The following is a 16,861-nucleotide window of genomic DNA, read 5'->3' on the forward strand; positions in this document are numbered from 1 at the left end:
ATACTGAGTGGTCCGTCTGTGCGATAAAAACAACAACATGCTATTTGTCCCGCGGATGTCACATACGTCAAGTGTTTTCGATGCATACAAACTGTAGTCTTTACGGTCGTTTCGGTGAAAAGTCTACAATTAAGTGACTTCTCCCTGCCTACATCGGTGGCAACATATTAAAGCTAATATTGATACAAGGCCCGAACTGCCGAAATAAAAGTAAACGGTAATCGTGTGGACAACACTAAAACGGAGACATACATTCGAAACATGTTTAGCGCCGCCCCTAACATACATTGGTTGTTGCAACACCCATTTCCTGCAACGATTTCGGTGCTTTGACTTATACGTGGAATTGACATTTTTCCGAGTCCAATAGCAGCCCGCTTAAATAACTAATTTCTAGACAACATTTAGGTACAACGGGGCTTTAAAACAAGGCTCACCTAATTTAAAATCTATTCATAAAACATATCTGAATTGAATACAACCTTTTGCATTTACATGATATAAGTCAATAACACGTGCATGCTCTAAATATATTGGCACGAACTTTACACTTGCGTAATACTAAACGCCATTGAAGTCTAACATTATCAGATTTCTATGCGTGCCCAACCGTCTGTGCCTCCAGTGTTTTTATGTGTTCGGTGATCACGGATAGGACAGTGGCGAGGGTGTCCTTCCATGCGTTCAATGTGAACTCATCAGCTTCTTGGACGTCTCCGACAAGCGTCGTAAATAGCGGGAACGCCTCCTGGAAGTAGAGAACAAAGATGGTAGAAAATAACATAGCATAGGCTAGTGCAAGCTGTCTAATGTGAACTTTAACAATCTCCTGAACATAAACGTATATCGAATTAATGCTTTTATTTGAGATAAAGGAGGAATGGAGCAAATTGTGCGAGCAACGTGTACACAAGATTGACTTAGTTGGCTTGATCTGGGAGGTTGACAAATTATGTCATTTTAACATAGTGCAATGATAACTTTTATGACATGACGTCAGAAGAGTGAAATACAGCCGTATTGCACTGGAGTGGAATGCGGACTTCTGCAGCTTGCGATATGTATTGCGTGAAGATTTTTGTGATGGTTATTAAATCACAATTTATGTTCAAACAGAGAACAAATCAATTTGATATATTTGATTCCATTTATAATTTCACTCGTTCTGTTTTCCAAATCAAACGTCAGCGCAAACAGAGCTGAGCTAAAATATCAACGGCCTCATGGCTAAATGTAGGAATCATTTTTAAATCAACTCAACTAAATTCTCATTTTTATCCGTTTAAAAGTAAGATTGTTAAATATTTCACCACGTCAAGATAAAAGTAATTATCTCTCTCATGACCAATCCACTAGTGAAATAAAAAAAATATGAAAGGACCAAGTTACACATGGTAAATGATGCCAAGGCATTTAAAAAAACAACGATTTAAAGTTTACTGTAAACAAATTGAAGAATTAAGTTCATTTGTTGATTTTCATAGAGAGACACCAATATATTATGCTAGTTATGACGTTATCTCTGACAGGTTTATAACGTTGTCTGAAATATTTAGTCTTTAGTACTTGGGGTTTACCTATAAGTTTATTATTATTTGTTTTATTATTAAGTTTCCTCAGCTTAATGTATACTTTGATAAGATTTACCTTTTACGTTTTTTCTTTATTTAGGATTGTTGGGATAAGAGTGAGGTTTGTGCACGTAAACTGGTTAAAACCCCCAGTAAATTTATATTTTACTGACCGATTCAAGGCGGTACCTAACAATTATTGATAAACATACCTAGTTTTTATATATAGTATGTATGCACTGTGCTGTTTGTGGAGTTTTGTGCTGTTCTTCCATATTTCTTGTTTGTGATTTTTTGTTTTTGTGTTCTATATCTGTGGCGTTTACGCGGTGCCATTATACCGGGTTAATGTTTAAACTTTTTGCTACTGAACTTGTTTCTGTAGTTTTTCACTTTTCAGTCTTTATGTGTCACCAATGCATTCTGCAGTATGAATTGAGAGGCATTGAAAAATTGAGTGTACACTTAAAATGTATGTACTTTTACCTAAATGGAAAATTATGTAAATGTAGTATCCACCCTTTTAACCCTTTCTAACACTATAATTCCAATTTAGTATTCACAGCTGAAAGATTAAAAAAGTTTATAACGCACGATATTTCAACTTTGCTCTTTTTAATGCTTCTGACTTGTTTCCATTTATAAAACTATCTATGAATACTTGAATAGTGTCCAGCAATATATAGATTTTTACTTACTTCAAACGATTTTCGTTTTATGTTTCTCCTGAAGTGATTCTCTGTGACTTTCTGAATGAGGATCACGAGGCATTCGATATCGTCCAAGTTATCTATAAAGGAGCTGACACCGTGTTTGAAGTTGATTGAATGTGCTCGTAGCTTAGAGGAGGTCTTTAGGGCATCTTGGTCAATGCCGTCAAGAGTCTTAAAATATGCTCGTGTGTATGGGAACGTCTTAAACAATCTGAAGTGAAATATGTAACTAACTATGGAAATGTCAGAGAATATATTAAGGGAGACATATCATACACAACAGTGTTGGCGTGGTTAAAAACACAAAGCAAACGCTACATACACAATAATATAAAGCGATAAGATGTGGGTTTATTTCAAGATATATTTTATCTATAGAAAAATAGTATTTTAATCATACCATTACGACAAACATTTAAAGCAAAGTATTTTTGATATGGAGCGCATTGAATTTGCCCAGAATAGATCACATGAAGATTTGAAAGTAATCACATACACATTCACCATAGTGTTATTTTATGACCTGATGATAGACAAACCAGTTGAACATAGTACTATTATCAGTCTTATTTACCTGTGTGTGAGGAAACTGATACTGCATTTTAGGAATGTACTATCTGACATGTACACGTGCGAACAATTTTACCAAATTTCTCTATCTTTTCGTCAACATTTCCCATCTGATAAGCTAGATTGTTGCCCCTCAGATCATCAACGTTTGATTGAAACATTTTTGCAGTAGCAAGCGTCGCAAATCTTACAACAGGACAATCATAGCGATGTGAAAGCCAGCAGTCTAACAAGTTTAACCTTAATATTCTTACCTACAGAAGAACTCCACAATGTCATTTGTCCCCATTTTGGCCCAGCTTTCACGGACGGCCGTCTTCTGTCGCTCTGTAAGTCCCGTCCCGGGGTCGACTATGTCATCCATATTTCCTTAATGTCAAACCAATCTGGACTGAATAATAAGACAGGTATACTGCAATCGAATATAAATATAACTAGATGCCGTTGAAACCAGCTTAGCACATTCTCTGAAATGACAGCTTTTTTAGACTTGATCCACAGTTTGCGGTGACTCTCATGATCACTAAACAACCTCACTGAAAATGTTGATTGTAACATATTCGTATCGAAAATTTCAGGTGTGTATGGGGAGCTACTCGCTCGGCACAGGTTACGATATATTGATAAGCAAAGCCAATTTACACAACCAAAACCTTCTCATGACGTGTTTGACATACAATCAAGGTACGTGGATCTTGTCATTGATTTTTCGTGGGAGGAAGAAATACCTACGTCGAACACATGCAATGTTTCAGTATTTGTTTAAACAGGGTATGTATGAGTGTGTGCACTTCTGTAGAAGGATTAATCGATTGTGGTGTGAACAATGAATAAATCTATTTTCATGTTCGAATAAATTTAAGATTAAGATCACCAACAAGTCACAATAAAACAGCATTTATTATATCGATACAACCTTTTTAAACACCATATGTTATATATCATGTGTTTTGTATTGTTTTGCAACATACAGTACAGATTTGTGTTGCCCAAACAGGCCGTTGATGTAACATGTTAATCAATAACGGATACAACTGAATCTCATTATGGTGTTTTGCCTGGCGTATGAAAAACACGGATGTTTTAACCTTCGACAACCCCAGAGGATGATTACTTCAAGGAACCGACTTTAAAGTTAAGAGCGCAGACATTACAGAAGCGATAATCATATGATTTTGTATGGCAGTTGTATTTGTAAACGGACAAGCCCAGTTGCCAATCTTTTAGAGAAGATAGTTGGTAAACCTTAAACCAGTCACCATTTGAGAGTGTGAAATAGACATGTATCTTGTTTTGTAAATGTAATACAAGGCATCGTTTTATAAGTATGGTGTTTGATACACAAAGTTAATTTTAATAAAATATAAGATAAGCGGAATATGCTTTTCACTAGATGTAGCCATCATTGATCTTAAAACTGCACTCTTACTGATTGAACGTTTTAACAACTTTTTTTCTTTTTTTTTGTCTTGGAACAAGCAAATTTTTGCATAAATATCTGCAAAGCAGTGATAAAAGACTGATGACAAAAGATTTTCATATTTCCGCTCCAAAATCGATGTGTTATGCATTTTACTTAAAACCGTTGGTAAGCCATAAAACATTTAATTTAGAATGGAAATATGAATATCTGCGATCAGATCTTTTTCTGACCGTGTTTTATGCTCATTTTTTAAATTAAACTCGGTATCCTTTATAACAACCTTGTATAAAATGGGTTAAGTCTTATTTAGGAGTTATAGTGCATCTTTAAATAAAATTGAGGGACAAAAGGAAAACTAATAGTCAACAAATCACGCTTACTTGTTTATGATTCTTGAATATATTGTATATCCAAACAATTAGAGCTTGTTTCAGTTTAACACTCACTAAATAATTGAGCTAGTCTTTTAAAAGAACTCCATCCGCCTTCCGTATACCTAAATTTCGTACATAACGTGTGTTTGATCTAAGTAATGACCCGAGATTATAGAAATGCTTACTTAGGTTTGCTAATTTAAACGTTGAAAAGAAGTAAAGAAGTAAAAATTTAAATTCAAAGTTCAACTATTTGGCGAAGTCAAAACGTACATATACATGCAAATAGTTATAACATATGATAACGCGCTATTAGAAATAAACTGTACTGCTCTTTTTGGTGGAAATCAGATTTATTTCATAAATTTGTATGAAATTAGGATTTATTTCGGATACTGAACATATTAAATCGTTGGACAACAGCTTTATATACAAATGTGTATTGAGTGACATTGCATAAAACGCATAAAATAAATATCTGTTATTTTAGATACAACATCTCTATAAACGTTCAGCTAAATTTTATATCTTTCAATGATTTGTTTTACGATAAAAACAATTTTCAAATGGTGTCCTTATCGTATGCTTACAAGTATCGTCAATTGGACGTCCTTTTTTAACAAAATAAAAAAGTCCTTTTATAAGGGAAATGGCAATCTCATTTTCAAACGTTTTTATAAGCTCAATGCCCGAACATTTGCTTCGTACAAATGCCCGTACAAACATTAGATGAAAACATATGAATGCAAATTCGATTTTTAACATGCATTTAATTAATTTTTAAACTATCGGACTTGTAATAAACCACTTCAAAACATACAACAAGTCAACAACGAATACTCCAGGTTTGTTTTGTTTACACTATCAAGCTTTCAAATATTCATTCATTAAATGGCGACCTCTGTAATTTAGTCAATATAGTCCTGTCCTGTTTATTTAAATATTTTTTTGCATTATTTGTTATATAAGGAACACAACTTCATTATTTAAATTGCATTGGTGAATGTGTATGATATGTTTGTACTGAAACACGAGAAACTAATAAACTTTAAAACCCCTCTTGCAAAACTTCTTTTCCACGAGCCACCGCCTGAACGACACTACGTCATCAGCGTAAAGAAATGCGTGAGGGGCGTCCCACGGGTAGCCGTGTAACAACGGGTAATTTAAAAAGGGGATTCAGTCGGAATAACTGAATTGTTTTCTTTTCATTGAATAGTTAAATAAAGGGCCCGCAATATTTACATACAGTATGTACAACAAATTGTTCATACAAACTAGAAAAAGATCGTTAATGCAACTTGGTGTTAAAAAAGTATCGTAAACAGACTCTAAATACAGTTGCAGATGTCGACAATGCCCTCTGTCAATTTTAAGAATTGTTTATAATTATGTTGTTACATATGCCTGTGGTTTCCTTTTATGACCATGTGTCAAAATGAATTTATAAATAAAAAAATCTCATTAGAATTATGATAAATCGATTTGTGACTTCAATAGCAATAACGAGTCATGCGTAGGATTTATAGTGAGAATTACATGTATTTCTTATCTTCTTTAATTGTTATAGGTTTTAATATGATTTGTTAAAATATATTGGGTTGATTGTATCAAGTTTTTTTTTGTTTGCATATTAATTCCGTTTTCCTTCGTATTATGACGTCTTAAGTTCTTATATGAAATTTCGGGAAATGCCGTGCAAAAACGAAACGCAGTTTAGTAGTTAAAACTACGAAGAGTGCGTTTAAACATGAACATAAATTAAAGGAGGCTTACAATGACGACGACCAGTATCTCGCTCTCTTCAAAGAAATCTTATTGAATAACCCAGCAAATTATTCACAATCAAAATATTCTTGAAAACACCTAATAAACAATAGATAAAACAGAATGTGATATCAACATTCCAGCGCCTCAAAACAACCCAGCCTTTTGGCTTATTTTTAAATATATACAAACGCGACTGCAATGGTCACTTTATCCAATTAAGCATAACTATAATATACTTCGATAACGAATACTTTCGATTTACGTGGACCTACATTTGTAACAAGTTCTTTTTTCATTTTTTATGTTTATTTTCCGCATAACAAAACAAACTTGATCCTAATTTAAATTAAACAAACTGCAAACTTTAAGAAGCGTTTGAAAACATTCACTTGAAGTCGAGTGTAATAAATTATAAAATGGTAAAGTACATTGCCTTTCAGTTAATTTAATATGATTGCAGACAAGTAACTATTTAGTTAAAAGTATTGAAATTAGCTATTTCTAATGCTAATTTGGCTATGTTAAAATTGAAAAAAAAATACTTTAATTTCCATACTACATATTTAATCAAACAAAGGCGTATGCAGAATACAATATGAAAGTTCTGCAAGGGGCTGTTGGCAATAACTTGATCAGGCTGCCAGGAGGAGCGGACTAAAATGTTCCCATGGTATAGAGCATAATTTCTAAAAAACTTAAGAAATGTTCCATTATATACATTTTATAAATTATGCATTCTTATATCAAATGATAGGTAAATACCTCGGTAGTTATGGAACGAATGATTAAATATCCTTATGGGTATGGAATGTCCAAAAAAAATCATTGATTGTATGAAACCGCCACATTCTATCTAATCCTTCACGATATGAAACGTGCAAATTTCGATAGCGAATACATTCTACATGTTAACCTTTTTTAAGTTTAAAATCAAACTCAGTATATTGTTAGCATATGGTTTTGTTCATTTTCATTAAATTTGAATATTGTAACATATTTCTGCTTAAATGGTATTTTTTAAATAAGCAACACAAAATAAGGATCATGTTCGAAACGTTATCTAAATGATATTATTTATTAATTAGTGCAGTATATTAATTTGCCTATTAAAGAAGATACTTCTATTCAAATTCAAGTGGTGCAGATAAATGCTATTTGAAAAAGACTATCTTACATATTATAATTTTATAAAAAGATCTTAAACAGTCTTACCCAATCAATCTGTCACTTCTGAAACATGAGGTTATCTATTGTAAGGATAGCGGTAATACTTTAAAAGCTTTAACTAATACTTTTTCAAATTAATTACTCTGTGTACCTTATATATTTACAAGCTTTGTGAGACCTAGTGTCGCTTTCCTTAAATCTCAAACATTTTGAACATGTTTTGCATGAAATATGCGTCGAAATTGAAAACCGTTTAGACTGAAATCTTGCATCTTCTTACAAAAGATTGAGGACCTTAAACCGTAAATTGTCATTTTTATTTAGGTTTGTGGTTCATCATTATCACGGTTTACAAGTATACATCCTTTGCTACAATTGTTGGTGTATTAAGGAGTTGGACAAAAGTTGCTTTATCTGCGTTCGACAAAATGAACATGTCTTTGCGTTTCAATGTACAATCTATAATGTATTCTGGCTTCTTGATTTATATATATATATATTGGGCAAATAAACATAAATTGGACAAGAAAAATAATTTGGTCGAGATATGATTCAGGCATAAATATGGTTTCAACTAGGATTGAAGCATACCCAAGATGTGTATTTATGTCAGGTCGCAATGAATGTCTCCTCATTATCATCAGGAGTTGATATTTGAAAAGTTCTTACTCCACTCGCGAAATATGACTTTCGGTGAAATATGTAACGATCTAACACAACATAAGCACGGCTGAAGAGGCCGACTCTTAAATGTAACAAATGTCATTTTGTTAAACATTTTGATGTTTAAATAAAACAAACCCATAAGTAATGGATGATCGACGTTAAAATAAGTAATGCAGTTTTGGTTTACGAAATATTCAAACTAATTAATGTATGAGACCAAATTAATCAATCTCTTTGTAGCCACTTCCACAATTTATGACCTGTTTACGTTATCTCACACACGCTGCTTTACGACCAGATTTCCGTGTTTCTGTGATACTAACTAGTTTCGGGCGTCAACAAATTAGATACTTTCACTTAAACCTTTTTAAAGCACAGCTTGATACATTGGATAATTGGTTTTCAAAGAGTCAAACCACTTTACAGTAATACATGTTATTCATTGTGCTTCTCTATGTGACAGAACGGGATTAAAGGGTACTAACATTTGGTCTCTTAAATAACTTTCTTCTCTTAAATGATATATATCCAAAAGAAATTGCTGTCTCATTTCAGAAAGTTAAAACAATTACACATTAGTTAAAACTATTCTCAGATAATTTCACCAAATCACGCTAACATTACCATTGTTAATTTATTTTTAAAAACAGGTCAGTGTGTATTTTTTAATTATAACGTATAGGTACCGGAACGTATCAAAAGTGAAATCAAAAACCACTAAATAAAACTATGGTTTGATAATGCAGTTTAAAGATACTTAGATTTCAGCTGCACATTTGCTAAACACACATGTTCAATATTAGACCCCATCTTCATTGCAATACTTAAAATAAAAGTGAACATTATTAAAAGAAGGCATACTATAAGGGACGCTATTGTCGACCAGTATCACGCCGAGCTCGGTGTGTAAAGACGTGTTCTCCGAGACAACGAAGTCTCGCCCTCTCCAAATAGCCTATATAAATAATCAAGCAAATTATTCACAAACAAAATATGAATCAAAAATCGGTCAGTTTAAATATCGTTATAAATAGTTATGAACCTTAAACTATATCATTCTCTTTTCAGATAATACCAGTTGATAAAGAAAATACCCATCAGCTCAGTTGGATATCACTAATTTGTTTTCCGCCGTATATATTTGTTGTAAATACAGATCCATATGTCGACAATTGCTTCATCGACTAATATCAATTTTGTTTATAAAAGTACCATCCATGTTCATACATACAATATATACATACATGTACGTTAATCAGTTAAAACATGCAAATGGTTATTCTTAATTATTTTATAAGAGACTTAAACATTTACCGCAATACAAATATTATACCATTTATCAAACATTGAATTAAAAAGACATGAATGTCCGCTTATCGTAACGCGATCATTTAATACTAAATTTAGTAACACATTTGTACATGGATTCCGCGATTATTTGCATGACTCGGCGATTATTAGTTTTGCGACCCGGTTTGATTATCAATTTTATTTTGCGGCCGGTGGAACGTTCGCACGTAAATTCAATGTTTGTCTTAAAATATAATTTGATGACTGTAAAATAATGTCTTAACTGAATAATCACAATTTAGTGATCTGCTTGATTAACAATGAAAATCGTAAAGGGAGGCAAATGCAGCTTATGAAGACATGCTAGTGTTCGATAAGCAGTAAAAACTATTAGGGCGTCGTTTTTTACTCATCGTTGACAGTCAAAAAACAAAACAAACGGAGAGGCAAAATTGTATCTATTTGAAAAACAACAGCACTGTTTATACATGCTGACATCAAGAATACAAGGTATTTGTTTAATTTAGAACAAAAAAATGATCTGCTTGCTCGAATTTATTTTTATTAAACTGAATTGGGAAATTCAAGACATGTGAATGCGATGTCGGATAGGAGTTTTGTGGAATTTTCAAGCTGAACAATTGAAATTGATGGGAACATGAAATGACAACAAAATGTTGTTTGCCTTTTTGGCTTACTCTCAAAAAAAATAATTTGAGAGTGAGTTAACTCATCGTAGTCAAGCCAGACGGAAATTGGCCCTCGTGCCCATAATGTCCCTCGACTACGTTTCGGGCAATTATGAGTCACTCGGGCTTATAATCACTCGACGGCTCGGCTACACCGTGAATTTACGTCCAAATAATGCCTGTGTTTAAACAGGAAAATATAACTTATAGCTATAAAAACACAAAGTGCACTTATATGCTTAAGGTCAAAATGGTCTAATAAATCAGATTAGCTATCAGATTAGCAACATATATTATATACAATAAATGATTGTTTATTGATTATAAACATTTTGCAACAGAACGAACGTAACCATACAAAATAATAATATGGTACAATACGAAACAAAACAGGTTAAATTGACTTGTAGCGGTTATTTATGTCCTTTTCTGTCTGATCTAAATGATTTAATTGTTTTTGTCGTTTGTATTAATAAATGACTGGCGAATCGATTTAGGCAATATTATAATCATTACAGCTGCAAATGACGAAATGCATTTGGATTCAGTCGGAGGTCTCGCATTATTTTACAATTCCAAATGAGTTAATGCATGTTGACACGAGCAAAAATCAGTGCATTTATACCTGTCATATCAATATGATTTGCTCAATTTGACAATTTTAACTATATGCAGTATCGCATAAGTGATTGACACTTAAAGGTCACTGACATTGCCTATTAAATTAAAGTTGAAATCATTCAAGTATATTCAATTTGATAATAATTAGGGTCGAAAGTTAAATTTGCAACCTTGATATAATTCAGTTTATCTCATTACATCTGTACCTAAATGATTCTTTTGAAATGACACACTGCGTATGATAAAGCAACGTTCATATCCTTTCAAAACAATGAATGAGTAAAATGCGAATACTTAAAGTCTATACATAATGTTTATAAAACATCTTGTACGTCTTTTATATAACGCGATTTACGCTCGGTGATATGCCCTTCCTGGGGTAATTTTACCTCTGACTTTGGCAGCAGAGGATTTTTTTCAGTAAATAACCACCACAATTACACACCTATAGGCAGAATATAGTTATAAAAATAAATAATTGATTCTTATTTAAACTGTTTGGAAATTCCTCGGCAAAATATTAGTACAAGGCGACTGATATGTTTTCTTTCACGAGTACTTATTTTGCCTCATCTAAGGCTCGTATACAAGTATCAAAATAATGTAAATATAAACGGCTCAATCATCAAATTAAAAACAATACGCTATTTTTATAATTACATTGTTTGTTTATGAAATTAAAGTAAAGGAAAATTTAAATATCTACATAACAGTCCAACATTAAATAGTTTGTTTAAAACCAACAGACATTTAACACTACACAAACCGCCAGTAGAAAAACACAACAACAAAGCTTTTCGAAACTACAATTTTAAAATAACACACACTCCACTTACTTGTTACGTTTCCTTGTTTATTTGTACTAACATCCAAACAGAGCATTTGGAATTGCATCCTTTTAGCTTAACATAATTTGCATTGCTGCATGTACTAGACTTAAATTTATTCTCTTTCCTGCAACCTTCAATTGATATATGCCGTTTCATTTTATTTCGCAGTCAAAGATATAATAAAATAATTTACAAAGTTGACAAGTGCTTGAAAACAATCGATTAAAATCGGTTGTAATAAATATTAGAATGAAAAAGTAAATAACGTTGTAGTTAATTCAATAGACCTGAGATAAGCTAGCGTTTGATTAACAAAAATGAATGGAGCTCATCCAAATGCTTATTTAGTTATATTACATATCAAACGAAGTACAATATGAATTAGATTGTCTACATATTTAATCAAGTCAAAACATATGAAGTTATACAAAAAGTCATGATTAATTACAATTAAACAATGGAAATTTACAAGGAAAGCAGTTAATAGATGTCCTTGGTGCGTCGCTTTGAGTATGTTTTAAGCCTTGAAATATATTCCTCGCTTTGAGTGCCTGACAGGCATTGTACTTTTTCCTCATTTTGACTATCCGTTAGGCATGTTTTAAGCATTGAACATTGTGTCTCGCTTTAAGTGTATGTTAAGCATTGAACATTGTGCCTCGCTTTAAGTGTATGTTTAGCATTGAACATTGTGTCTCGCTTTAAGTGTATGGTAAGCATCGAACATTGTGTCTCGCTTTAAGTGTACGTTAAGCATTGAACATTGTGTCTCGCTTTAAGTGTATGTTAAGCATTGAACATTGTGTCTGGCTTTAGTGTATGATAAACATTGAACATTGTGTCTCGCTTTAAGCATATGTTAAGCATTGAACATTGTGTCTCGCTTTAAGTGTATGTTAACCATTAAACATTATGTCTCGCTTTAAGAGTATGTTAACCATTAAACATTGTTTCTCGCTTTAAGTGTATGTTAAGCATTGAACTTTGTGTCTGCCTTGAGTGTCTGTAAGTCATTGAGCATTGTTCCTCTCCTTTGAGTATATATGTTCGGTATTGGAATTTGTGCCTCGCTTTGAATGTCTTTAAGACATTCAACATTGTGCTTAACTTTGAGTTAATGTTAGGTCTTAAACATTGTGCCTCGCTTTTGAGTGGCTGTTAGGCTTTTTACTTTGTGCCTCGCTTTTGAGTGGCTGTTATGCTTTTTACATTTTGCCTCGCTTTTGAGTGGCTGTTAGGCTTTTTACTTTGTGCCTCGCTTTTGAGTGGCTGTTAGGCTTTTAACATTGTGTCGAGCTTTGAGTGGCTGTTAGGCTTTTTACTTTGTGCCGAGCTTTGAGTTGCTGTTAGGCTTTTTACATTGTGACGAGCTTTGAGTTGCTGTTGGGCTTTTTACATTGTGCCGAGTGTTGAGTGGCTGTTGGGCTTTTTACATTGTGCCGAGCTTTGAGAGGCTGTTGGGCTTTTTACATTGTGCCGGGCTTTGAGTTGCTGTTAGGCTTTTTACATTGTGCCGAGGTATGAGTTGCTGTTAGGCTTTTTACATTGTGCCGAGCTTTGAGTTGCTGTTAGGCATTTTACATTGTGCCGAGCTATGAGTGGCTGTTAGGCTTTTTACATTGTGTCGAGCTTTGAGTGGCTGTTAGGCTTTTTACATTGTGCCGGGCTTTGAGTGGCTGTTAGGCTTTTTACATTGTGCCGAGCTTTAAGTTGCTGTTCAATATTCTACATTGTGCCGAGCTTTGAGTTGCTGTTAGGCTTTTTACATTGTGCCGAGCTATGAGTGGATGTTAGGCTTTTTACATTGTGCCGAGCTTTGAGTGGCTGTTAGGCTTTTTACATTGTGCCGAGCTTTGAGTTGCTGTTCAATATTCTACATTGTGCCAGGCTTTGGGTGTATGTTAGGCCATGAGCATGTTCCTCATTTTGAGTGTCATTTAAGCATTGAGCATTGTATTCGCTTTGAGATCCTGTTAAGCATTGAGCATTGTGGCTCTTACCGGTTGTGATGTCACCATTAAAAAGAAATCAAATTTCGTTTGAAGAGACTGTCTGCTGTCTGTTATTTTTTTCTGGATATCATCAGATAATTCTTTCTTCTTTTAAATGGAATATAAATTATCAGATATGTATATTGTTGTTCAAGTTCTGTCAGGTACTACATTTAATGTAGTAATAAACAAATGTGTAATGACGGGCTGGAAATAGCTTTGATTTTTTTATTTGTTGTATTGTGTTCATCACCAGCGCATATGAAACAGGAACTTTTTGTTATTTATTAGAGAAGATACTTTTGTATCACCTTCTTTATCTATAATTATGTGCCCTTTTGCAATCCAAATTATAACAGCACTATCTTAATCAAACCATTTTTAAAATCTTATTCAGCAGTAATATGCTTTACCGTAAATGGCATTTCGCAGTCCATTACGGTGGTCAAATAGACAAGTGTCTTAGATTGTCTTCGTTTCATTCATGAATCTGTGTTTTGCTTGAATTGACAATGCAAAAGTAAACGTTTTTTTATAGAAGTGCTACGTTTATTAACGTATACATTCCAAATTGTTGCTAAATGAATATGAGCCATATACTACTTCAATTTTGAATAACTTATACACTACATTAATCTCTATAAAACTTCATGGATCATACAAACACTCGAGCAGTAGTAGAAACAAAACGACATGTACACTTCATATCCACAAGGGTTGCTGAATTGAAGAATTTAAAGGGGTAATAACTTCTACAGGTCTATATTATATGGATGTTTAAATATTTAATCGGACCATATTTCGAAAGACGATATTAACAAATATCACGTCATATTTTCTTTTTTACCACAAAACTGTTTGTTATATTTCACTTCAATATGATGCCACGTAGTGTTACATTCATACAATTTGTCTTTTCCTTTTTCTCACATGTAAATGCCTCACAAAATGTTTCAACAGACTGTTTGGAAAGATCGAATGAATTAACCGCTATGTTTGTCCCACAAATGTCAAGAGAGGCACTTGTTTAAATAATGAAACGTTATATAAAATTTAGTAGTAAGACGATATTTACACTATGATGAAAATGGCAGATCATTCCTGTCAGTCTGTAATTTTTGCAAAAAAAGGCGAAATGTTTTTGTCTAAAACGGCTGGGTCTATTAGCTTAAAATATGTCAAACTAACTTCTTTTCAGCCCAAACAAATGGATTCTTTGTCATTGTTAAACAATCGTATAGTGGATGATTTGATATCTTTTCATGTTTAGTCTTTATTTTGTTCGTCTCTGGAAATTTCGGCTGCTAGTAATTTCCCAGTAAAAGGTATTGTAATATTATATCATGGAAAACATTAATATATGCACCCAGTAGGTCAAAATTCTGCAGTATATTAGGTCGTGGTTTGAATATTGGACACTCGATATTAGTGTCGCTAATCAAGAGCATGCTTACAAACTATTTAGTTTTACGAAATCACATGACTTCGTCTGATCGGGCATGATAATGCATTTATCAAGCAAGATAAAAGCAAAAAAAATATAATCAGATACTGCGTATCTAGAGACTTTGGAATCTTAACCTCTCGTTTATCTCATTGAATTGCCGTTCCTAGTTTTATTTCGGCTTGTTTTATAATGTCCATTTTATTTAAAATAGCTAAACCTAACAAACATAAATATTTAATGTGACACTCTTATTCAAAATCAATACATACACATGTATAACAAACATCAATTTTGACTAACTACTTACTAAATAATGCATTTATGGAAAATATGACTTACATATAACAAGATTGTAACCGTGTATATAATAACAGAAAGCGCAAAAAAATTAAATGATTGGTGAATGCTAAAATATTTACAGTGGTCTACAATAGTCTCATGATGTAGATATACCCTGTGCTTATTTCATTCAAATTTAACTCGATATCCGTCATAAGAACCATTGTTTTTGTTATTTATTCGTTCTTTTTGGAATATTTAAACAATATTATTAATTGTGGTAAATCTTATTTGGGAGAAAGAGTGCATCTTTAAACCAGTCTGACTGCAGTTCAATTTTCAATAAACAAATGTATAAATCAGATCATCAAGCTTTATAACGAATAGTTTTCATTGGTTTAAAGCTAAATTGATTGTTTAATTTAGGTTGCAGATTTTATTACCTAAATAACGTTTTAAACAAGTTTTTTTTTATAACATAAACTTAACAGTTCAAGAAATACAAAGCCTCACTAATATAATATGATATAAAATGATTTTAAACCTTTAAACTTTTTAAAATTTAAACATTTATGTTGAAGATTCAGCAAAATTGAAGATTAAATGTTACCTTTATGTCTCAAAGCATTGCCCTTAATCTTTCAGATACTGTATACCTAGCCACTGCACTTCCGACTGAAATTTACTTTCGATACGGCTTCCTACAGGTATATATATAGGAGAGAAGATACCCCCAGCCAAGTAACTTATCGTGTTATATCTGCTATTTAGATCAATGCTAAATAATTATAGTGACAAGAGGATACGGTATTTTTTTAATATCCAGTATCAAAGATGTAAATCACTATTGGTTTTATTTAAACTTTGTGTTTTTGAAAATTGCATTTTGTGCAGATACAACAACGGACAGTTTATGTGTCAGCATTCCGTGTCTTATTTTGACCGGCTACATTGTACTGATTTAACGCCTATTCTACAATTACATGTTAGCCCTTTCTCCATTAGCACCCTATCCACTTTTTGCAGCACCCTTTTTTTTGCCATTTTTTAAAACCTGGCTCATACGCTCATAAGCTTAAATGTAAATGTTTAAAATCAAGATTCAGACACTGAGCTGTTGTAGTCCTTGTTTTTTAAAGCATGAAACTTATTTAGTATTTAGGATTATAAGCTTGAATTTGGATAAAGACTGTATAAGTTTAAATTTGCAAAGATGGTTTGACCTTCGCCCATATAAAAATACAGCTGAATTGCAATTCTCTAGGGGCATAGTGTGTTGATTTTTTCTCAGTATCATGTGATTTAGGCCTTGCTCTTGCATCATCATCTCCAACACACCCAGTTCCATATTGGACTATAATGTGCCTTGTCACATCTTTTCAGAGAAAAACAGAATTCAACATGCGAGTAGAATATCAAAATAGCACTTGTATATAGCCGTTCCAACTTATATCAACACA

The 16,861-nt window shown here is 32.9% G+C and overlaps 1 protein-coding gene across 1 annotated transcript; it reads right to left on the minus strand.

The window, feature by feature from the left end:
* Positions 1-436: 436 nt before the first annotated feature.
* LOC128218386 (hemoglobin-3-like) lies at positions 437-16,120 on the minus strand. The gene is made up of 4 exons (XM_052926044.1): positions 16,012-16,120; positions 3,109-3,245; positions 2,270-2,495; positions 437-748 (listed from the first exon to the last, which is right to left on the minus strand). The coding sequence occupies exons 2-4, from the start codon at positions 3,216-3,218 to the stop codon at positions 596-598; spliced, it is 489 nt and encodes a 162-aa protein (XP_052782004.1). The 5' UTR covers positions 3,219-3,245; positions 16,012-16,120; the 3' UTR covers positions 437-595.
* Between the last annotated feature and the right edge of the window lie 741 nt (positions 16,121-16,861).

This window comes from Mya arenaria, chromosome 14 (assembly GCF_026914265.1).
Source record: "Mya arenaria isolate MELC-2E11 chromosome 14, ASM2691426v1".
In the NCBI taxonomy this organism is placed as follows: Eukaryota; Metazoa; Mollusca; class Bivalvia; order Myida; family Myidae; genus Mya; species Mya arenaria.

Bases quoted from the DNA above. Each gene is read 5' to 3' on its own strand.
- LOC128218386 (XM_052926044.1), bottom strand. From the start codon at position 3,218: ATGGATGACATAGTCGACCCCGGGACGGGACTTACAGAGCGACAGAAG. The intron at 2,496-3,108 runs GTAAGAATATTA...ATTTCACTTCAG, and splicing joins ATTGTGGAGTTCTTCTGTAG to ATTGTTTAAGACGTTCCCAT. The intron at 749-2,269 runs GTAAGTAAAAAT...CTCTACTTCCAG, and splicing joins TAAAACGAAAATCGTTTGAA to GAGGCGTTCCCGCTATTTAC.